Here is a 24,020-nt window from a genome sequence, read left to right on the forward strand (position 1 = left end):
CTTCCTGTGTTAGAAGTTAGTTCTGTAGACCCAACTGGCACGTGTTCTCCCCAATTGGCTCTGAGAGAGCCTGACTTCTTTTAAGCTTTGCAAGCTACATAAGAACGGCCCTACTGGGTCAGACCAAAGGTCCTTCTATCCCAGTGTCCTGTCTGCCGACAGTGGCAAATGCCAGATGCCCCAGAGGGAATGAACAGAACAGGGAATCATCCAGTGATCCATCCCCTGTCACTCATTCCCAGCTTCTGGCAAACAGAGGCCAGGGACACCAAGGTGGGGAGCTAGGTTCCTGGTCTTTTTGAGAAGTCTCCTCCAGGCTCTACGGGAAGGCAGGAATTCTCAAACACTTTTTTTCCCACCTCTCCAGATGCGCCATGGCTGCTTTCTGGTGAACACAGCCCGTGGGGGGCTAGTAGATGAGAAGGCCTTGGCACAAGCCTTGAAGGAGGGGAGAATCAGAGGAACAGCACTTGATGTGCATGAGTCTGAACCCTTCAGGTAACACCGAAGCCACATACCTGCTGCCATCCTATGGCTCTTCTGCACTGGATAATTCTCTGGTTTCAGTTGGGTCATGGTTACACCTGGGAGGACAGACAGGGAATTTCACTTCCCAGCAGAAACCACATGTTTGTTTTTCCATCACAGCTTTGCTCAGGGGCCCTTAAAAGATGCTCCCAATGTGATCTGCACCCCTCACACGGCCTGGTACAGTGAGCAGGCTTCCATTGAGTCCAGGGAAGATGCAGCTAAAGAGATCCGCAGAGCTATCACAGGTAACTGGGGAGGCCAGGTCTGCCCTGGTGCTTTGCAGCTGCTGTAGGGATGGGAGTTGTTCATTGGTTTCCTGAGTCAGGACTATGGAACAGTAACTGCTGACTGTTTTGTTAAAGCTAGGTCTGTTGGGATGGTGCTCACTGACTCATTTCTGGAGATGGAATACAAGTCACTGGTTGTCTTTGACTTATGAGGGTCTCATAGCTAATGCTGGAGAGAGATTCTTTACTCTTTCTGTCCCAAGTTGTATGTGATCAGTACCGATGTCCTATTCCCCTTCCCTCTGGGGATCTGGCATCTCATTCCTCCCCCATGGAATGGTTTCACCGATGGCTGCATTGTGCACCCATTTTCTTTTGGGGGTGTTTGTGTCCAGTGTCTCCTGTGAAAGGTGGGGACTGGCAATTGCAACACAAGGAGCCGCCCCTTCCCTGAGATCCCAGGGATGGGGAGGGACCATCAGTTCATTGAGAATTCCTCTGAGACTCTATGTGTAGGATCTTGATTTAGATCTCTCCCAACCTCTGTCCTATGGTACTGAGGTGGGAGGGGCTGTTGGGTCCCTTCCTTGCTGCTTTCATGTGGAAATATTTGGGCATCTTCACTTCCTATTTGTCTCCTGCTATCCTCTGCCCTTCTTGGTGTCACCACAGGTCACATACCTGATACTTTGAGGAACTGTGTTAATAAGGAGTATTTGCTGTTAGCTGCTCAGTGGCCAAGTATTGATCCTGCAGCTGTTCACCCAGAACTCAATGGAGCTGTGGCTTACAGGTGAGAGAAGCAGGCCCTCTGAGCTCCTGCTTAATGTGCAGGTCACTTATGCACGTGCTTATCTTTTACATAAAGACCCCAGCATCTTGGGTAGAGCCCTTTCTTTGGGCTTCTGAGAATTGCTCTTGCCTAGCAGCATATCTCTTCTTACAAGCTGAATGGTGGTAGGTTTTCTTCAGAAATCTGTCAGCCTCGCTTCTTTAGCTGGCCCATAAGCACTAAGCTTCCCTGTCTGAAATTAGAGTGATAGTCTGTACCAGCTCTGGGAATTCAGGATTCTCCTGATCAGTTAATGCACCTTCTGGGCACCAGTTCTCTTGCAAGGATTTTGAAAGGCTAAGTGCTAGAGAAACCCCTTGGTATGTGGTACCCTGGTGGGTCCATGAAAAGAGATCTGCTTCCTGGGAATGATGAAGTTCTGCACCCCAGCATGGAATTACTGTCTGCATACAGCACTCTTTCCTTCACACTACGATTGGACTGTAAATGGGAGGCATCATGGTCCAGTGGATTGGACAAGAGACTATGAATGGGTGTCTGGGGTTCTGTTTTTCTGCCACAGATTCACTGTGTGATCTTGGGCAGGTTGCTTTACTTTTGTATTTGTGTTCCCATCAGTAACATGTATGCCAGGGGTCGGCAACCTTTCAGAAGTGGTGTGCCGAGTCTTCATTTATTCACTCTAATTTAAGGTTTTGCGTGCCAGTAATGCATTTTAACGTTTTTAGAAGGTCTCTTTCTATAAGTCTATAATATAACTAAATGATTGTTGTATGTAAAGTAAATAAGGTTTTAAAAATGTTTAAGAAGCTTCATTTAAAATTAAATTAAAATGTAGAGCCCCCGGACCGGTGGCCAGGACCTAGGCAATGCGAGTGCCACTGAAAACCAGCTTGCGTGCCGCCTTCGGCACCCGTGCCATAGGTTGCCTACCCCTGATGTACGCTATGAGGATTGTTGATGTTGGTAATGCCTGCTCAGTTCCAAGGAGGGAATCACTACCTCCTCCTCCCCCCCCCCCCCCCCAGAGAAATAGTCAGGGTTAATGGGAAGAAAGGAAAATTTTGCTTAGAAGTTGCTAATCTCTTCCTATCACAGCCCAGGAAGGTGTATCCAGCAGCATGTTCCCCTTGGAGAATTGCAACCTCTTGTATAGAGAATTTCTAGCGATTCAGGGAGTGTGACTGGGGTGTCGGGCATTCTGTTCTCTCTAGTAAAGACAAGATCTGTCTCAAAATTTTCTGTGTGTTTAGTGAGACCCTGCGGCCATCTCTGCCCTTAATCCCCGAGCTCGTGGCTGTCTGGGAATAGGTGCCATTTGGATCAACACATAACTGGGCCCATTCAGTCCTGACAACATTTATTGTAGTCCTAGCTCAGAGCAGTTTTGTTTGGAGACCTTTGCTCAGTGCAGCATCATGACTTGCATTTCCTCTGAGCTGCGATAGCCAATTCAGAACATGTGGGTGAGGGCACAGCTTTGTTGTCCTTTCCCTTTGCAGTGCTCTTCCTTAGACAGGCATGTAATCTCCACGTGTTTTCTGTTGGTTTCAGGTTTCCTCCAGGAGTAGTGGGAGTAGCAGCCCCTGGGCTGCCGGAGCCAGCGGTTGTGGAGGGGATTGTAGCTCACGGGATACCCTCTGTGTCTCACTCTGCACCACGTACCCCTTCCCCAGGAGAGACGAGCAAACAGGACCCAGACAGAGAAATCCCCGCTGACCAATAGCATCTTCTCTCTCCCTTCTCCTCTGGCAGCAGAAAAAGTAGGGGGAGAGCTCCCTGCTAGGACCTTTTCTAACACCCCACTGAGACTGTTTCCTGTTCACACAGGACAGGAGAATGCATTTCATTACTGGCAAACATTAGCTCTTGCCTTTCAACAGATATTTTATAACCCATTTAGTTTTAATCTCTTGGTGAATCTTTTTCCTTGTCTGCGGCAGGAGCAGTGACCTTGCCTCCCCTTTGAAATTTAGTTTAACATGTAGTGTCCCATGACCCTGCCTCTGTTATGTTTCACAGGAAGGCACTCTCAGGGGCTTGAATGCAGCAGAACAGGAGCTGGCTGAACAGGGAGGCCTCCCATTGCTCCCAATACCAAACTTGATGCAGATTTTCACGAGTGACTTGCAGTCTCAGGAAGCACAGGTGATGGGGAGTGTTCAAGCAAGACTAGTAAGATGAAGAGAAATTAGGCATATGATCTGGTGTACTGCATTGCAGGAAAAAGAAAGCCCATGCCCAGTGCTGTGCATTGCCTTGCTTATCCTGACCCAGGTGCCTCTGAGCACAGGCATACCCAGGGTTGCTGCAAATTGACAGTGTGAAGTTTTGCTCTTGTAATGTTAGTGCTGGGCATGAGCACAAGAGCAAGAATGAATCTGAGACTACCAACAAACTGACTCATAAAAGATTTGGGGAGGATTAAAGTAAACCACTCAGATATACTGTCTCCTGAGATGGTCATGAAGATTTAGGAGAGTCCCTGGAATCTGCCCAGCTGAATGAGGGAAGGAGGGAATGCAGAAGTGTAGGAAATTTGTACTGGGAAGCAGCAGAAGTCAAAGCATTGTGAAGTTGTTACTGCTGGTCCTGTACATGCCTTTACCTCACATGCTGCTAATGCAGTTTATCCACAAGAGAAATGTTATACTAGAATCCTAGAAATTGGAGAAGGAAGAGATGTAGGTCCCAATTAGCTCATCCCCCAAGGCCAGGGAGGATTGTTCTCTTCAGGGCTTAGTCCAATGTTAAATGCTCCTTGGTGCATCTGCCGCTGTCTTGGGGGAGATGATTCTTCAGCTTACTAGACTCCATGACAGAAAGATTTTCCTAATATTCATCCTACATTTTTTTTTTCATTTAATCTCATTACTCCTATTTATATCCTCCTGGGCCCACATAAAGTAATTCTGCTCCCTTCTTGGGTTTTACACGCTTCAGTATTTCTAGATGGTCTAAAAGCTGACAACTCTTTTGGACTACAACAATTCATGTTTTATTCCTGTTGCTCAGGTAATTCAAAGTAGGTGCCCTCCAGGAGTCTTGCTGGGTGTGTGGAAGCTGAACAGCCTGTGCATATAACTGATGAAGGAAGAGGCAGATCTTTCTGTTGTCTGCTGAGAAACAGACAACAAATTTGTTAGTCTCTAAGGTGCCACAAGTAATTCTGTTCTTTTTGCAGACTGTCTCTTGTTTCTCAAGAAGGGGGTCTGGAAATTGGGTGGGGAGGAGAGGGAACTACCAAATTAGATAATTGTTTACAGTTTAGGGAACTGAATGAAGCTGTAGAACTTCTCAAGTGCTCAGGCTTTCTCATTCTTTTCTAGTTTTAAATCAGTCTCCAATCCTGTTGGCAAGTAGTGGTTTAATGTAGACTAGTGCTGACATCTTGGAGTGACTTTTTTATTTGAGGTAAAGAGGCCAGGGAGGAAGGAGTATTTGCAATGAGTGGAACTCTTCAACTTCCCCTTTTCCCTTTTGGACTTTCACTTTGACTGGATGACTATCTAGTACTAGTGGATGTGATTCAGTTTTTCAGAGTTGTATGGTTTTTGGTTTTGAAGATGAATTTGGCTGTTTGCTAAGGCTGATACAGGCACTCGGGTTGTATGTTACGGATGAGAGTGATTCAGTTTTAAAATTCACATACCTTCTTGGTTGCTCAGGATTTTAGAAGATCGAACTGGGGCACAGTAGGTGAGATTAGTGGTAGGCATGTGTCATGAGGACGAGAAGCCTTTGAGCAAAGCCTGCAGCTCAGAAAAATTTTAATTGGAGGTGAAAGTAGCATTTTCTTTTTCCCTTCAACGATTTGCTAATCTACTCTTGTATCTAAAAACTCAACAGGCTATAATTTAGAAAGCTGCTCTCCTAATAGGCATGCAGGACAAGTGGGAAGAAAGGTTCCTTTAAGGATTCAGAGAGCTGATTGTAAATGTAATTACTATATTAGACTGGTTTTTCTATCAGTAACTATTTTCTCAACTTGCTGCTGAAACTACTGCCTTGTATGTAAAGGTACAGGAAGGCAGATAATTTTTGGTTAAGGCGTTCCCAGGTGTGGGATTTCCAAACACAGAATCCCTTCATTTTGTCTCTTCTGAAGTGCAGTGCAAGACACTTAAGAGCCAGCATTTTTTTTATTCAGAAGTATCTCTGAAGACCTATCCAGTAAAATCTCCCTGAGGGAGGAGTGGAGAAGCTTGAAATGATACTGAGCCTCTTAATTCTTGTTTTTGGTACCTAGATACCATGGTGATTGGTGTACTAGGAATACATATCTAGAAATGTGAGGACTGCTAGCTGCAGTTTTGAATGCTGATAAACTTGACCGGAGCATTAGCCCTGAGGATACTGGTTCCATTAGAGCCAGTGCCACATAGACCTGCATTTGGAAATGAAAGCGAGTGCCAGTTTGGTCAGAGCTGCCATAATGAAGATACAAATGTAAGATTTTGTAGCTAAAATCAAGCTGAATCCTCCCCTAATGCCAAGGAAAAGCTTTCCAGCTGCTGGTGAACTATTCGTCATACCCCAGATAGTGCCTGTGCTTATTATTGTTTAGCCTGGGGCTGACCATTATCAGGAAAGGGGCTCTGGTAATCAGACTCTTCATAGAACAGTGGATACCAGTAGTAAAGCACAGTCATGTTCCCCTCACCAGGATGTCAAGTTCTCCTTTCACAGCACCCTCTTCTGTGTGTTATACTGATCCACAGCCCCCTGCCCCAGGTTTCATGCAGCCTGGAGGGATGGAAGGAAATTTTTTTTTTCTTAAATTGCCTTCCTTCAAAATGAGTATGGAGCTTAATCCCAAAGAACAAAAACCTTCTATTCCAGGGTGAGGCAGGAGTGCCCTGGTCACACTGATCTGCTTATAGGAGGTGCTTGCTCTGTCCTAAGGTACATTTTGCTCGTTGGGTTCACTACTGCTGACCAGCTTTTTTATAGAGGATTCAAAGTTTCAGAAATATATTTTTGTAGAGAATGACTAAACTGTGAAACATTTTAAAATAAAGCATGTAAACAAACCTTTATATCAATGTTCCCTGTACAGATGTCTTTCTCACATCAATTCTCTCCTGGCTCTTGTTAGAAATGTTGTTTATTTCTTGGATATATTTTAATAAAGTTCTCCAACTTACGTGGCTGCAGTTTGGTGGCGGGGGTGGCACCAGACCCAGTGTGTACACTAAGGCTGGGAAATCAATATGAATTAATGGCTGCATCAGTCCCACTTTTTAAGCACCTTATTTCACAAGCAAATTTCCCAAACTCGGTCACTCCCTAGATTATGTTACTGTGGCAAGTGGTTTGTTTCCTTGATATTTAGTGGAAGACAGAATTTCAAGTAAGGAGAGTGAGGGCGTGAAATTGGAAGGAGGGACCTGCTAATGGTCTCTTTTTCTATACTGGTACCAGACTCCACGATTAAAGGATGTGAGGGGGACTGTGAAGATGTGGCAATGGGATACAGGGTCTTCTAACTCTATAGGTGGACCAATGTAAATTGGGCTCTCTTATTTACCCTTCCTTATAATACAAGAACAAGATTATACTTGAAGAAAGTGAATAATTACTTCCACAAGGCAAAATCAACCTGTGGAACTCTCTGTCACACAATACAATTGAAGTCCAGAGCTTTGCAGGATTCAGAAAATGATTAAAAAAAACAGGAGTACTTGTGGCACCTTAAAGACTAATAAATTTATTGTAGCATGAGCTTTCGTGAGCTAAAGCTCACTTCTTCGGATGTGAAGAAGTGAGCTTTTTTTTTTTTTCACATCCGAAGAAGTGAGCTTTAGCTCACGAAAGCTCATGCTACAATAAATTTGTTAGTCTTTAAGGTGCCACAAGTACTCCTGTTTTTTTTGCGGATACAGACTAACACGGCTGCTACTCTGAAACCTGAGAAAATGATTAGACATTTATGTGGTTAAGAGAATCCACCGTTACGTTAGATTTTTTTTTCCAATAAGGTCTATAAACCCTTGTGTTTCAGGGCATAAAACCACCACTAATGGAGGTGGGTGGTGGCTTATACCATAATTGTTTGGTGTAGGGTGTCTTGTACCTTTGAAGAGTCTGGGTACTGGTCTCTGTCAGAGATGGCTTACTGACTTAGCTGGACCACTGATCTGATTCAGCATGGCAATTTTTGTTTTTCTGTTTTGAAAAGGGAACAAATAGCACCCTCTGAAAGATGGTGGGTAGCTGTTTTTTAACTTCATTATTGGCATTACTAGTAATCTCAGTGAGAAACCAAGAAATGGGCCTAAAGATGTACTTCCCCTCTCTGAGAGATGGTACCTCAAAACTCATCTTGGGGACACTAGAAAAGCTTGTATTGCCAATATTCTCTGAATTCAAGGGATTAAACATAAGACTTTGTTCCAGGGCTGTCAAGATGGCACTTTTCATTAATGCTAATGCATTTTAGTGCACTATCTGTCTGAATCCCATTAAGAATGGGACCCTTAGTAAAATGGTGGTAGAGTACAGAAAGTCAAACATCTGTAAAAGTGTAGCTACTGCATTCTGAAGTGGATGTGGAGCAGCATGAGGGCAAAAGGTACATACCAGTATTGATTTTTATTGTCTGTACAAGTATAAGAATTCCCTTGTTGTAATGGAAATGGATACTTTAGTCTAGCTATGATAAAATGTTGAGCTAAAGAAGTGCCCTGCCTGTTAAGGCAAAAAAAATGGGATCCAGCATTACATTATGCATCTTAGTCAAAGCCACTGATAAAACCTGAGCCCAGAGAAGCACTGGGTTCAGCTTTTATATGTGGCTTTGACCAAAGCTCTTGCACAATGGATCTTTTACCCCTTAAAAGCGCTAACATATCTGTTGGTGTCAGGCTATTTGCATAAATTATGAAATACACTGGAATAAACCATTTATACAGTTGAGAGGAGAGCTAGCTACATGCCATGTCAAGATCTCATTAACAGTGAAAGCCCTCTGCAAGAAAATGAAAGTTGCAGGATATTCCTGAAGAAAACTGGGCTCCCATAGAAGTTAGTAGTGTTAAGGGCATCTATCTGGGGCCTTTGGCATAATCAAGTAAGCAGACTACACTAGACTGACCCACGTTCTCTGTGTTTTGTTGTCTTGCAGAGTTTAATGCTTCAGAGAAACTTAGAGATGACCTACAAAAGATTTGTGGAAATTAAAAATATGAATAAAATCCCCAATTATGGAAAAATATCTAATTGTTGAACTGTTTGTAAAATGGTGTAGAGAATACATCTACCTTATTTAAAAAAATGCTTTATTATGGTCAGCTCAGATGGATTAGTTTTTAAACTTAAAACTTCCCATGGACCAGGTCTTCAAGGAAGATGAGCATTTGAACATACATGAAATACAGATCTCCGATAAGCTGGCTGAACAAAATATTAATATAGTCATGTATGGCCACACTTTCTGTCACTGATTCTGGAAGGGCTCTTTCAAAAGAGTTCCTAACTTTTTCTTCCACTAAATATCTGATAAACTATGGGGCCTGATTTTGTATCCATGGAAACTCCAACTGGCCATACCATCTTTGAGAGTCCTTATCCAGTTGTAATGGCTGGAGAATCCAAATGAAAATAATATCCAGTTTCTTAATTTTGTTAAGACCCACAGTGCAGTTCCCAAGGGCTGTGCATATGAACTGTTTGATCCTGTTGTTTGGAGGCCTTTCTTCCTTATTTAACATTGTAGTAGGAAAAAAGAAACTATAATTCTTTTCAGCTGAAATTTTCTAGCTTCAAGTTTCAATCATTGGATTTCATTTGCCCTTTTCCATTAAATTAAAGGGCCATGTAGTACTGAATATCTTCTCCTTTGTTAGATACTTAACTGTGACCAAGTTGCCTCCTATCCTTCTATCTGAGATAGATTGAGCTCCTTAAGTCTCTCATTGTAAAGCATGTTTTCCAGTCCAGACCTCAAATCATCTTTGTAACTTTTGGTATGCTTCCCAGTTTTACATAAAGGATCCCAGAACCCTAGTTTTCTACTCCTGCCTTTTCCATCAGCTGCTATTTTTCCCCCGTTTTGTTTTTTCTATGGTAAATTATGCCCACTTGCTTTTCAACCTGCCTTACTGAGGATAAAAGTTCTGAAGACACTCAAGGGTCAGACAGTTGTGATCCCTTTTGGTGAGCTTGCTCTCAAAAGCTTCACCTTGGGTTCCACCAGCTGCAGCTTTGCTTTGAACACAGCTGTCTTGGTGTTGAGAACAGAGGGGTGTTTACCAATATAGCTAATCCCTGGACCATTTAGGCCCTTAAAGATGATCTGCAAAGCAGAAATATATCAAGGGTTTTGTGATTTCTTGCTGCTTTATGATATATATATAATCAATCATAATATATGATTTCCTGAAAGGTGTTTTCAAATGGGAAAAAAATTTCCTCCCCATTTCCCTTTTTCTGTTGGATTCCTTGAATGACTCAAACATTCATTAGGAGCTTTCTCAGCCTTAGCAGTTGGCATAGTCAATGTTGAATTTGTTACAGTGCTGTTCCCCAAATTTTTAAGTTAAATATGTTACAACAAAAGTGTTTGAAACAGACGCAATAATTATTAGTTCTTGCAATTAATGATCTATAATTTCTTTGGTAGCTCTAATATAATAAACCTATCAGTTCTGCAGTTGTCTGGAGTTTTCCAGGGTAGACAAAACATCCAGAAGAAACAAACTATTTTTTTCTGTTTAAAAAAATGCCCAAGAACCCTTTTGACCTCTTTGTACATCACAAAGAAGCAATAAAATGGCACACGCCTAGTATTTTCCCTTTGCACAGAAACCTTGAAGTGCTTAAGGAATCAAATAGGCAGCCAGTGGAATGAGCAGAAAATGGTATGATGCACTCTCTTGTGGGTGGATTTTTCCCTTAAATAATGGCTGAAGCATGTTGTACAAGGTGGAGTTTCTGTATGGCCTTTACAATCCCACTTAGGTATGCTAAATTGCAGCAAACTAACTTGGAGAAGACAAAAGTGTAGATCACAATGATTCAACTAAGGAAGGAGTGGAATTGTCTAGCTAGGTTTAAAACAAACAAAAGGTTGTATTTCTTCACATAATATAGTCAACCTGTGGAACTTGTCAGGGGGTGCTGTGAAGGCCAGAAGTAAAATGGGGATCAAAAAAGAATTAGATAAATTCATGGAGGATAGGTCTATCAATGGCTATTAGCCAAGATGGTCAGGGATATAGTCCCATGTTCCGAGTGTCCCTAAACGCCAGATGGTGGGACTGGAAGACATGATGGCTCTCTTGAAATTGCCCTGGTCTGTTCCTTCCATCTAAAGTATCTGGCACTGGCCACTGTCAGAGACAGGTTACTGAACTATATGGACCATTGATCTGACCCACTAGGGTTGTTCTTGTGGTTGACCGTACCCCAGTGTAGATGTGGCTAGGTCGAATGAACCATAGCTATGCTGCTGTAGTGTAGACGTACCCTAAGTGTGTAAGTCGGAGCAGTGGTAAATCCAATATGACCCTGAGATAGTATACTGCCCTCAACAGAAGATAAGATTAGTGTCCTGTCGAGCTCCTCTTAAGTGTTTTCCTCTTGCTATCATCAGCTCCTTGTTCTGATGTGGGTGAAGTGGCTGATATTCATCACTTTGTTTATCTCTTCTAGGCACTACATTATCCAATGTGATGACGCTAACGACATCTGCAGGAAAAAGAGATGCGTGCCATCTGCCTATTGGCATAGGAGTCCAAGGCATCTCGCATTCTCCTGTAGAAGTCTCCCATGTATGTTGAAAACTAAAGGAGATGGGATTGTGCCTTGCAATATTCTACGAGAGGGCTGTAGGGAAACAAAAGCTTATGAGATGACACCAATGCCTTAATATCAAAGTAAATGCCTTTATGAATACATAGATAAATTACTGTATGTGAGATCCCAGAATCATCCCAGTTTAGTGCTACACTGTCAACATGTGTAGTCAACAGTGTCTAGTACTTCCAACTCCAAATGTTCAAAAATCATGATTCAGACCCCAATAAATCATGTGATTGTTTTAATATTGTTTTTAATTTGCCTTCTGATTTGTGAGATTTTAGGGAAAAGCTGTCCACCCCCAATTTCTGTGTGATCATTTCAGGTTTAAAATCCAACATTAATGTATACTAAAAAATGTGACCTCCAGATGGCTGCTGGGGAAAGGGGATTCATCCACTTCTAATCCCAAACTATCTCTACACACACACACCCTTATTGCACTATGCTGACTCTCTCCTTGCTTTACCAGGTCTCCTGCCCCATTCATATTTTCTCTCCAATATTTCACCACATTCTCCTCTCCCCCTACCTGCTCTAACATTCCCCTGTGCCCCTCCATCTCCCTTATTGTCATCTCTTTAACATCCCTTACCCTCACGCTGCCTTGATCTTCCTCCTGCCTTGTACGTTCCCTTGCATACACCCTACATTCCCATTTTTACAATTTCTTGACCATGGAACTCTCAAGGAAGTTGGCAGCCAGTCTCCAGTTTCATTGGAAACAATGGGTAGTGATGGCTTCACTTTCCCATATAACATAAAAAGATTAGAGAAAAATGGTGGCAATCTTTACTGAGGTCAGCCTGTAATTTCAGTCCTGTTGAAGTGATGGGAAAAATGGGCATTTTGATTAAGGCCAAAAATTGTAAGTATGGGTGGTAGAAATTGGCGATCATAACAAATGCATCTAAAACTGCGAGACTTGTGATAAAATTGCAACAGTTGGCAACTCCTGGTGTTTGCTGCTGATGGAACTAGCATAAAGAAATGTTTGTCATCTGTTCATAGCCCCAGGGACATCACCCATCAGTGCCACCACAGTTGTTTCGGTGCTGTAGCCTAGGCCTTGTGTACACTGGAAAGGGTTTGGCAGTAAAACTATACCATACAGCAAATGTTCCTAGTGGAGCTGCACCTTAGACTAGCAAGACTTATTTTGCTTACTGTAATTCCTAGAACAAAGTATACGATGCCATCAGAACAACTTTTTTGATGGTATAACTATGTCTACACTAGGGCTTTTGCCAGCACACTTAGGGTGTATAAGGATGTGTGACTTTTTTCACACCCCTGACACAGCTGTGCCAGCCAAGTGCAGACCAGGCCCCAGGTTGCCTGTCAGATCTTTGGGATGAAGGCTGCACTTCCCAGCCCTCGCTGCTTTGCCTGACAGAAAACTCCGAACAGCAGGAGCCCCCCAGAGCCATGTCCCTCGCGTCCCTCAGAGGCGTGAACCAAGCCACAGCAGGCGCTTCCTAGGAGCGGCCAGAGTGGGTCAGACCACAGGTCTGTCTAGCCCAGCGTCCTGCCTTCCGGCAGTGGCCAGTGCCAGGTGCCCCAGCGGGAATGAACAGGACAGGTAACCATCCCGTGATCCATCCCCGCCGCCTGGCTAATAGCCCTCGCTGGACCTTCCTCCCGGAACGTATCTAGTTCTCCTCCCAGCCCCTGCGCTGCCCAGGCGTGTCCCGCCGCGAGGCGAGCTGGGCTCAGGGGCAGGCTCGTCTGCCCGCCGGTCGGAAGGAAAGGGCGCCGCAGTGCACGCCGGGATCGGGAGGGAAGTGAGGCTGGTGAGGCGCCTGCTGGGAGCGGATCTGGCTAATGCGGGGCATGCTGGGAGCAGAGGAGGAAGGGGGAGCTAGTGCTAGCGCGGTGTATGCCGGGATCGGGGCGGGCCGTGCTCGCACTCAGAGGCCCAGCGCGGGGCGGCCGCTCGGTGTCTCGGGGCGGCGGCGACCGTTGGGGCGGCTCCGGAGGCTCCTACCCGGCGGGGATGGCGGATGCGGCGGCTTCCCCGGTGGGGAAGCGGCTCCTGCTGCTCCTGGCGGCCGGTGCCGGCGAGGGTGAAGCGGTGGGGCTGGAGCCGGGGCCTGCCCTGCCCTCTCGGGCTTGGCGGAGCGGCACCGTGCGGGCCATGAGCGGAGCGGTGCCCCAGGACCTGGCGGTGAGACCCGGCGGGGGAAGCTTTGGGGAAGCCCGGGCCGTAGACGGGAGGGCTTAGGCGAGCGGGGCGGCGCCGGCAGGGGGCTCCCGGCGGGGCCTGGTCTCCTCTCCGCCTCCCCCGGGGCCTGTGCGCTGCGGGGGGAAGGGGATAGCTGGGGCGTGTTGTCCCCCCTCCCCTCGTGGGCTGGGGCCGTTCTCCCCGCGGCGCTGGGTGATGCCTCAGGCTGTTAAACTACCCCCGCCTCGTTAACGGCCGGGGGAGTTTCACGCAGCGCCCTGCTAGGGGCATTTTGCGCCTACCCCGTCCAGCGTTGCTGGGAACGTCGCGGTTGTTTGGTGTATCAGCCTCTCTTAGTTTGTTTACAGCGTATGTTTCACTTTCACTGTAGTTAGGCGCTAGCTCAGTACTGCAGGATTTGGGGCTGGCAGAAATATCTGGGAAGGTTTAACCCAAACTGTTTCTATGTGGATTAGATAAGCAAGCTTTTTTCTAAACCAGCCTTACGTTGTGGTTTTATACAATGAGGCTCTGCAGAGCTGAAAGGAATTTCATTGCTGCTACTATCAGAGGGGTAGCCGTGTTAGTCTGGATCTGTAAAAGCAGCAAAGAGTCCTGTGGCACCTTATAGACTAACAGGCGTTTTGGAGCATGAGCTTTCGTGGGTGAATACCCGCTTTGTCGGATGCATCCGACGAAGTGGGTATTCACCCATGAAAGCTCATGCTCCAATACGTCTTAGTCTATAAGGTGCCACAGGACTCTTTGCTGATATTGCTGCTACTATTTTCCAAAGATCATATGTAGCCTTAAATGTCACTTAACATCTTATCTTTGAAATACAATATGGCCACTTGAAAATAGTGTATTGTGTACCCACATGGCATTGACTTAAGACACTTGCATTGAAGTTCCCCACTCACTCTGTACATACATGTTCGTAGGTGTGAGGAGTCTGACCAGAGTGGGATGGGGTGGCTGAATATAGGAGTGATTCCAATGGTTTAGTCATCTCATTTGGTGAAGGAGTTTGGCTAATAAGGTACCTGTAAAATCTACAACTGCAATATTTGTGAGAAATTAATTTAGAAATGGGAGGTTTCTGATTATCTGCTAGGATGGGGGGAGGGGTCTATGGATTTAGGCATTGCAATACTGAGCATCGAGGTCCCTAGAAAATCACAGGAACAATTCCATGATCCACAAAGCTGAGTTAGGCTCTTAGGCATTCTGTACAATTTATGGAAAGAGCTAGGTGTCCAAGAACACAATCCATAAAAACTATTATGCTAGGCACGGAGCCACCTGAGCTAGCCAGTTGGAGGTGCCAAGGAGCAGGGTGTGCGCTAAGCCTTATCCGTCCCTCAGAAATAAGTGCCTAAGGCCAGGTTGCAGGGAGGCACCTAGCTATTCTTGCTGATCCATGAATGGGAAGGAACCTGCCACATGGAGTCAAGTAGGTTAGGTGCATAATGCTTTTCTTGCAGGAATGAGTTAAGCATTTGCCTTTCTCCACACATGGGGAGGGAGCTGGTGGGTGCCAACTATATAACTTTTACCCCAGTGGTTAGAGTACATGCCTGGGATGTGGGAGACCCAAATTCAATTATTCCCCCCTCTGCCAGAGGGGAAGAAGTGATTTGAACAGGGGTTTCTCTTTCCCTCTGGCATAGGAGGGAATTAAACCTGGGTGACCTAGACAAGTGCTGTAAGAACTGAGCTGAAAGTATTAATGTGAGCAACTTCTACCACTATTATCATTTCCTCTAGGCAGCTTTTGAATGGGACCCAATCTGTTAGGCGTGCTTAGAGGTTGCCTATCAGATCGGGCCCTATGTGCAGGTTAGGCAGCGAGACACCCGTCGTCTTTTGGTTCATGATTTGTTCTGGGATTTCGATGGGAGATAAGTGTCCAGATGCCTAGAGCAAGGCAGCATTGTACATGCTGAGAGGCAAAAAGTTAGCCATTGAGGGAACTTTTACCCTGAAATCTTTGACATTGAATCAGTTTAGGTGCCTATGAGGTTCAGTGTGAGTTTTGTGGATTGTAGTGGAGCCAAAACTGGGACTTAAGTGCCTAAATACCTTTGTGGGTTGCACCCTTAGTGTCTGGGTGCATAAAACCTTGTTAAATGATAGATGTTTTTGCTAGAAAGGTATTCAGGTTTGTTAGCATAGGCAGCATGTAGTAGATCCCTGTCATTTGGAAGCTTTAGACCCAATCTGGGGAAACAGAATTGTTTCTAATACTGCAATACCAGAGACTTATTCTGCTTTCAGCTTGAGGAATTCATACACCATACAATACCTTTATGTACTTTCTTTTGTGTTGTTGTCTTCTGAAGTTCACCTTAACAGAGTTGAGTGAATTTGTAGGCATGCTTCTCCTAAAAAGCATCTCTAATGTTTGCATTTGACCAATTTTTGTCCACAGGTACTGGGAGCACATTTTGGAAGGCCTTTGGTAAGGCTGGGGGGAGGAATAGCTCAGTGGTTTGAGCACTGGCCTGCTAAACCCAGGGTTGTGAGTTCAATCCTTGAGGGGGCCACTTAGGGATCTGGGGCAAAAATCAGTACTTGGTCCTGATAGTGAAGGCAGGGGGCTGGACTCAATGACCTTTCAAGGTCTCTTCCAGTTCTAGGAGATAGGTATATCTCCAATTATTATTATTATTATTATTATTATTATTATTTATTAACTCAGCCCATAAGGTGAAAAATCAAACCAAAATCTGGGGACAAGTATCTTTGCCTTCAGTGCTCTACATCATAGCACCTATGTACATCCAACTTTTTCTCCCTTTATATTTCTTCTTGTCCCCGCCCCTTTGCCAGTGATGTCAGGCTTGATAATCCTTTACTCTCCTTTCATAAGTATTTATCTTCTTCCAAGCTGACTGTGGAACATCTTTCTTGAACCTGTTCAAGCTACCTCCCTTGCCATAGTCTTTGGTGGCAGGGAATTTCTTCTTTCATATCACCTATACAAAGTGTGAGGGATGCTAGTATACATTTAGGAACAAAGAATGTAGGCCATACTTGCATTCCAGAGGTTCTGTTCTGGGAAGCTGAGACTGAAAAAGATTTGAGGGTCATCATGGATAATCAGTCCCTTTGCCCACACCATCATACTGGGAGTTCATTTTTATCTAATGTTGACCCTAGGGTGCATAAATAGGGGAATCTCAAAAAGGAGTAGAGAGGTTATTTTAACTCTGTATTTGGTACTGGTGTAACCACTGTTGTAATACTGTGTGCAGATCTGGTGCCCACAATTTAAGAAGGATGTGTTGATAAATTGGTGAGGGTTCAGTGGAGAGAGCCACAAGAATGATCAGAGAATTAGAAAAGATGTCTTACAGTGATAGACTTAAGGAACTCAATCTATTTTGATTAACAAAGGTTAAGGGGTGACTTGATTAGTCTGTAAGTACTTATCCAGAGAACAACTATTTAATAATGGGCTCTTCAGTCTAGCCGAGAAAGGTATAACATGATCCAAAGGCTGAAAGTTGAACCTAGACAAATTCAGACTGGAAATGAGGTGTAAATTTTTAACGGTGAGAGTAATTAACCATTGGAACAATTAACACTGGTCATGGTTTGACAATATTTAAATCAAGATTGGATGTTTTTCGAAGAGTTTTAAGAATTATTTTGCAGAAGTTCTATGGCCTGTGCTATGCAGGAGGTCAGACTAGATGATCACAGTGGTCACTTCTGGCCATAGAATCTATGAAACTTAAATGGTTAGCATCCCTTTTTATTTGCTAATGTGTCCAAGTCTTACTGATTCCTCCTCCCCCATTTTGATGCTGACTGCTCATGTCAATTTTTGGATTGTGTGCTCTTTGGGGTAGATGCATTTTTTTTATTTTTTTTATTTTTTTGAGGTTTCAGGCATATGTCTGGACACTTGGAAGATAAAAAAGATAAGTGGAATGACCTGATTTTTCCCACTTGAATACAGTCATTGAGCATCTAGAACAGGTGCGAGGTATTTGCATTTCAGGATAAACATAAAGCAAATGCAGAAGATGTGATTTTAAGTCAGGTTCTGGACTGCGTGAGCACTGGGCCCAATATGTTAATATACAAGTTCTTTGACTGTTTCAAGTTGCTTTAATTGTAAACTAACTCTTAAGGAATGATTGCTATAGTGCATTGTCTGCTCTACAGGCACATCTCCCAAAAGCAGGAACCCAGTCTTTGCTGGGAATACTTTTTAAGAGGGGAAGAGTTTCAGGGCTGTTCCTTCTGACCAATTTATGGAAGGATAGTTTTGTTACTGTATCTGTCATTGTTCTTCAGAGTTTTTGGAGGGCTGAGATTCCAACCTCTTTTTTTTTTTCTGGTGAGGAGGATGTGACCTCTTTAAGTGATGCTGCTCTCAGCTCATGCCAGCCTTAATTTTATACAGGTTTTATACAATATTGAGTTAGTGCTTGCACCCCTATTTTAACATCATCTTGGTGCAAGGTTTTGCCACTGAGCTTTTGGAATCTCAGAATCACTACATGGGGGAAGATTTTCACCAAGTATCCTGGTTAGCTACTGCTATCATGGTGCAATGGTGCAGCACCTGATGGTGTAATTGTGTAGCATTTGTTTGATTTTTGTTTTGTTGGGCAACCTGCTTCCCTGCCTGCAAGCAGTCTGGTGAGTAGGAACTTTTGTGAAATCATAGCCCTTGGTATCAGCCTGCTCAAGAGTTCTGTAGGTGTTGCAGCTCTCATCCTGTTTTCCTCCATCGCCAAATCTTGCATGATTGCTTTCTCACTAGCACTTATTTATTCCAGAGCCTTGGATAGCAGCATAATAGGAACTGTCACAACTAGGGACACTGTAATGGTTAGGTTGTCTACTGTGGTCATTGGTTGCACATTGTTCTTGAGAAAAGGTTCCATCAAGCTCTGTTTTGGAGTTTGGTTTCTCTTGCCCGGGGCTTGTGGTGATACAAGAATGAAGGCTGGGCGCGCACACACTAACTTATACATAGTTACAGTTTAAACTCCCTTTCTGTTATAAAGCTAACTTTTTCCCCTGTCCTCTGACCTTGCTAAAGTTTAACCATTTTTCCTGAAAACTTGTTTCTCAAGGATAGTTTTTCTGTGAAGTTTGAGGGAAATTGGACAAGGTGTTTCAGAGGGTATGTCTACACTATGGGATTATTCCGATTTTACAGAAATCGATTTTTTGGAAACAGATTGTATAAAGTCGAATGCAAGCGGCCACACTAAGCACATTAATTCGGCGGTGTGCGTCCATGTACCAAGGCTAGCGTCGACTTCCGGAGCGTTGCACTGTGGGTAGCTATCCCATAGTTCCCGCAGTCTCCCCCGCCCATTGGAATTCTGGGTTGAGATCCCAGTGCCTGATGGGGCCAAAAATTTGTCGCGGGTGGTTATGGGTAAATGTCGTCAGTCAATCCTCCCTCTGTGAAAGCAACGGCAGACAGTCATTTTGCACCCTTTTCTCTGGATTGCCCTGGCAGACGCCATAGCACGGCAACCATGGAGCCCGTTCAGCCTTTTTTCACTGTCACTGTATGTCTATTGGATGCTGTTGACAGATGCACTACTGCAGCGCTACACAGTAGCATCCCCTTGCCTTTTGCAAGTTAGCAAAGACGGTTACCATCCCTACTGTACCGTCTGCTGCTTTGCAAGTTGGCAATGATGGTTACCAGTCATATGGTACCATCTGCTGCTGTCATGGGTGCTCCTGGCCAGCCTCGGTGAGGTCGGTCGGGGGTGCATGGACAAAAATGGGAATGACTCCCCAGGTCATTCTCCAAGTTTTTTGTCTAATGGAGAGTCAGTCCTGCCTTAGAAAATCAGGCAAGCCTACTAAAGAACCAGAGAGGCAAATGGCCGCTCTGGGTCAGAGCCCCAGATATCCCGCAGAAATGATGAGCTGCATGCCATTCTAGGGGGTGCCCCTGCAACAACGCCACCTGTTGCTTCCCTCCTCCCCCATCCCTCCTGGGCTACCGTGGCAGTTATCCCCTCATTTGTGTGATGAAGTAATAAAGAATGCATGAATAAGAAACAACACTGACTTTATTGCAAGCAGAGATCAAAGGGGGGAGGGCGGTTGGCTTACAGTGAAGTAGAGTGAACAACCATTCTGCCCTTGCTCAGCCTATAGCTGAAAATGGGAATCTGTAACAAGCACTAGGATAGAAGCACAGGCAGGACTGAATCTCCATTTGTGTGTGGGCCTTTGGTTGACACTGGTAAAATACAAAATGTCCCAGGATATGTATGTTGGGGGACAGTTCTAAACGGCAGCTTAATTTATTTTATTTGCAGCAAAATGTAGAGGTCTAAGTATCTGATTGTGAGCCCTGGTAGCAAGGAGTAGGCTGGGGTAGGCGTGACTGCGCGGTACTGCTGACTGGGAGAGCAGCCTGAGGCAGAAGCCTCCAGCTGCCATGATATTCCAGGCAGGACTGAATCTCCATTAGACAAAACTTAAAGAAGAGAATGACCTGGATTCGTTCCCGTTTTTGCCCAGGCGCCCCCGGCCGACTTCACCGAGGCCACCCAGGAGCACCCACTGGACGACGATGACGGATACCAGTCATACTGTACCGTCGGCCGTCGGCAAGGCAAGGGGATGCTGCTGTGTAGCGCTGCAGCACCGCGTCTGCCAGCAGCATCCAGTAGACATACGGTGACATTGAAAAAAGGCGAGAAACAATTTTTTCCCCTTTGTTTTCATGGGGGGCTGATGACATATACCCTGAACCACCCGCAACAATGTTTTTGACCTTTCAGGCTTCCAAATGGTTTTCAGAGAGTGCGGGCTCTGTGGGATAGCTACAGTCATCAGTTGCCCCTCCCTCCGTGAGCATCCACTTGATTCTTTGGCTTTCTGGTACGCTTGTCTCAGCTCCTTAAGTTTCACGCAGCACTGTGCTGAGCCCCTGTCCATCATGGCCTTGGAGATTTTTTTAAATATTTTGGCATTTCGTCTTTTGGAATGGAGTTCTGATAGAACAGATTCATCTCCCCTACAGAGATCAGATTCAGTGTCTCCCGTACGGTCCATGCTGGAGCTCTTTTTTGATTCTGGGACTGCACGGTCACCTGTGCTGATCAGCGCTCCACACTGGGCAAACAGGAAATGAAATTCCAAAGTTTGCGGGGCTTTTCCTGTCTACCTGGCCAGTGCATCTGAGTTCAGGTTGCTGTCCAGAGTGGTCACAATGGTGCACTGTGGGATAGCTCCCGAAGACCAATACCGTCGAATTGCGGCCACACTAAGCCTAATTTGAAATGGCAATACTGATTTCAGCGCTACTCCCCTCATTGGGGAGGAGTACAGATATTGATATTAAGAGCCCTTTATATCGAAGTAAAGGGCTTCGTTGTGTGGATGGGTACAGGGTTAATTCGGTTTAACACTGCTAAATTCGAGAAACTCGTAGTGTAGACCAGGCCAGAGATTTGCAGGTTCCCTAAGAGCTCTTCTCATTTCTGGAAAATCTGCTAACTTACTAACAGCTTCTCTCTCAAACTGCTTGATCTAGTAATTCCAAATGTATTTTTGCTGAGCTGGCCATATTGAGGAATTTATTTCACTTTTTGCTGTTGGAGGAGTGTCTAATTTAGACACATTGAACAATAAATACTTAGTCCAGGGCATTGAAAGGGCTAGTGACAAGAGTGCTTAATGATGTCTGGCTGTAAGCAACAGCAATACACAATAAACTTTTCTCCAAGTCAATCTGTGGCTCTGCTGTGGTTGTTTAACTCAAATTTAACTGCCCATCAACACTGAAAATGTCCATACCAGCTCTTGCACGTTAAAATTCATAATCTTGCACATTACAAATATTCTTAAAAAAAAAAATCCAAGGCATGCTTTTTCAGAGTGTGGGCCACATCTTAATAACAAGATTGTCTTATGGACATCTTCCTTCTCAATGGCTGGAACGACATGGGGCGCCAACCCCTAAACGTTATGCTCTTCAACCTCGGCACGCTGTTATTCAGTGGCAGAATATTGCCCTCCAGTATGGGCTCACTCGTCTTGCACAAAAATTATTCATGTACAGCTTAATTCCGCCATGTGTATTATTTCAGGCACACTTAAATTTACTCCTCTACCATGGTTACCGGTTCTCTGCGATATTGCTCTGCCCAGTGCTTTCAGAGAGGAAAGCATAGCTAAGCTTGTGACAAAATTGTGTGATGTGCCATATCTACTGTTAATTAAAGACTTGTGTAATCCACCACATGGTCATCTGTCCTCACGTTGCCCATTGTGGCTAAGTTTACTGGGTGAGAGATTTACAGTAGAGGATACGTGGCGAGCTTTAGAGTCTGCAGAGAAAGTGACAAATAACTCTTGTGTCAGACCCCACTCAACATCAACCTGGGGTTTGATTTACAGCAAATGTGATGGAGTCTTGTTAACCAGTTTTGTACTGAACATGGAATTTGTGCTGAAGCAGAATTTCAGTGGCATTTTAGAGGCAGTCCACTATGTCAGTGTGGGCAGCCACAAACCACGACACATTATTGAGGAGTGCAAATGACTCAACCTCCTGGAGGTCTTTGTCTCTTGATGGGATTGCATACACCAAATATTTATAGTGATCATGAAACCACCGTGGTGGCAACTATAGAAATTAACATGAAAAATTAACATTAGAAAATTTAATATATTGCTCTGGGATGAGCATAACCCTCACCCTTCCATGGTAAGAGGCCATTAAGTTCCTTTATGGAACCAAAAAGCGGAAATAATAGCAAACCTCCACCCAAAACACAGGCACGTGTTACTTCCCAAAACAAAAGCACATGCAAGGGATGAGGGTGGATTTGATTTAAATCAAATTGATTTAAATCACTAGTCAGGAAGACTCAATTTAATCATGGATTTCTATATAAAAGTGCATTCCTGTTGGTTGTTATAACCTTAATACATATTCTTCACAACTCAGATGTAGGTTTCATTTTTAGAAGGTACACATTATACGTTTTTAAAATGATTTATTTTGAAAAGTTTTCAGATTAGTTTTACAGCTGTATCAGAAAATGAATAATTGATTGCTTGGTTATTTCATTTACCAAAGTTAATTGGGGGTGAACTATCTTCTTCAATGACTTCATAAATATCTCCTATGCAACAGGTTAATCATTAATATTTGGAGGACTTTCTTGCCATGCTTTAGTAGAAGGAGAACATCACCAGACAGACTTTTAAATTGTTTTATTTAACTAAAACAACGTTATGTAGTCTGGATTTTTTTCTTCAACAGCAAACACAATATTTTAACAAAACAAGCATATGAATTTTTGAATTTAGTTAAACATTCAAGTTTTTTAAAATCAGGTTTGTTTTTGTTAAAATTGTTTTTAACTAAAATAGTTAAATGAAATATTTGTTTTAAAAAAACAAAAATTAAATTGACTATGTCAGCCAAAGCAGCAAAGAGTCCTGTGGCACCTTATAGACTAACAGACGTTTTGGAGCATGAGCTTTCGTGGGTGAATACCGACTTTGTTGGAGTGGGTATTCACCCATGAAAGCTCATGCTCCAAAACGTCTGTTAGTCTATAACGTGCCACAGGACTCTTTGCTGCTTTTACAGATCCAGACTAACATGGCTACCCCTCTGATATGTCAGCCAGGTCAACATGAGAAACTTAAAACATTGGTTTCTGCAATTAACTCAGTTGTCTTTACCTTCATTTTCCTGTTTGTTCATAATCTGGAAAAGAAAATCAAGCTTTCCTGCTTTTTCAGGTCCCAAACGATTTGGAATGAATTAGTCTGTAGACGGGTTGGACTCACCCCTGCGGTGCCTCCTGCTGGTGACTCTGTGAATTAGCTCGTTTTCCAGCTCTGGAGCACCCTCTGCAGGCCGGTGATCCGCCTGTCTTCTGGCCTCCGTGTCCCGCCTTGGACCCAGTGCCCTTTTACATGGGGTGCTGCCCCTAGCAGTAACCCCTTTCTCTTAGGGTCTCCCCTCCTCAGGGAACCCCCACCCTCTATCCCCACCTTGCCTCAGTAGTGGCTACTGCCCAGTCTCTATCTAGCCCCCGTTCGCTGGGGCAGACTGCAGTAGCCAGCACTCATCATCAGCAAAGGGGGTTTGGACCTGCTGCTTTGGCCTACCCCTGGGCTGCCCTCTGCAACCCCCAGTACTTGTTAGCCCAATGCTAGGCCACAGCCTGGGGCTTTCCAGGCTGGAGCTCCCCAGCGCCTCTGCCTTTCCCCAGCCCTGCTCCACTCAGGTACCTCGTGTCTAGCTTCCTGCAGCCAGGCCCTTCTCCCTCTACAACAGAGAGAGACTGTCTGGGCTTCTGGCCTCCAGCCTTTTATAGGGGCCAGCTGTGGCCTGATTGGGGTGTGGCCCAGCTGCAGCCACTTCCCCAGTCAGCCCAGCTTTTAGAGCCACAGCTCTCAAGCCCTGCCAGGCCACTTTTAAACCCCTCAGGGCAGGAGCAGGAGCAGGAGCAGGGTCCACCCTGCTACATAGTCCAAA

The 24,020-nt window shown here is 44.7% G+C and overlaps 2 protein-coding genes across 10 annotated transcripts in view; both read left to right on the forward strand.

Annotated features, from left to right (window-relative positions):
* The window catches only part of FAM53C (family with sequence similarity 53 member C), a 35,185-nt gene extending 23,588 nt beyond the window's left edge, over positions 1-11,597 (forward strand). For 4 of the 9 annotated variants that reach the window (XM_045026354.1, XM_045026357.1, XM_045026355.1 and 1 more), the window contains 4 exons: positions 368-498; positions 649-776; positions 1,431-1,551; positions 11,206-11,597. In XM_045026354.1, the coding sequence (XP_044882289.1) occupies positions 368-498; positions 649-776; positions 1,431-1,551; positions 11,206-11,422 (597 nt within the window). In that variant the 3' untranslated portion in view covers positions 11,423-11,597. Of the gene's footprint in view, positions 1-367; positions 499-648; positions 777-1,430; positions 1,552-3,105; positions 6,698-11,205 lie in introns of those variants that run through there. The other 5 variants (XR_006581463.1, XM_045026358.1, XM_045026359.1 and 2 more) reach the window with 5 other exon arrangements.
* A 1,630-nt stretch (positions 11,598-13,227) lies between these two features.
* KDM3B (lysine demethylase 3B) overlaps positions 13,228-24,020 on the forward strand; it is a 113,594-nt gene continuing 102,801 nt past the window's right edge. Inside the window, exon 1 of the mRNA XM_045027268.1 lies at positions 13,228-13,519. Within this exon, the coding sequence (XP_044883203.1) occupies positions 13,232-13,519 (288 nt within the window). The 5' untranslated portion in view covers positions 13,228-13,231. The remainder of the gene's footprint in view (positions 13,520-24,020) is intronic.

The sequence above is a fragment of the Mauremys mutica genome, chromosome 8 (assembly GCF_020497125.1).
Source record: "Mauremys mutica isolate MM-2020 ecotype Southern chromosome 8, ASM2049712v1, whole genome shotgun sequence".
Lineage (NCBI taxonomy): Eukaryota > Metazoa > Chordata > Testudines > Geoemydidae > Mauremys > Mauremys mutica.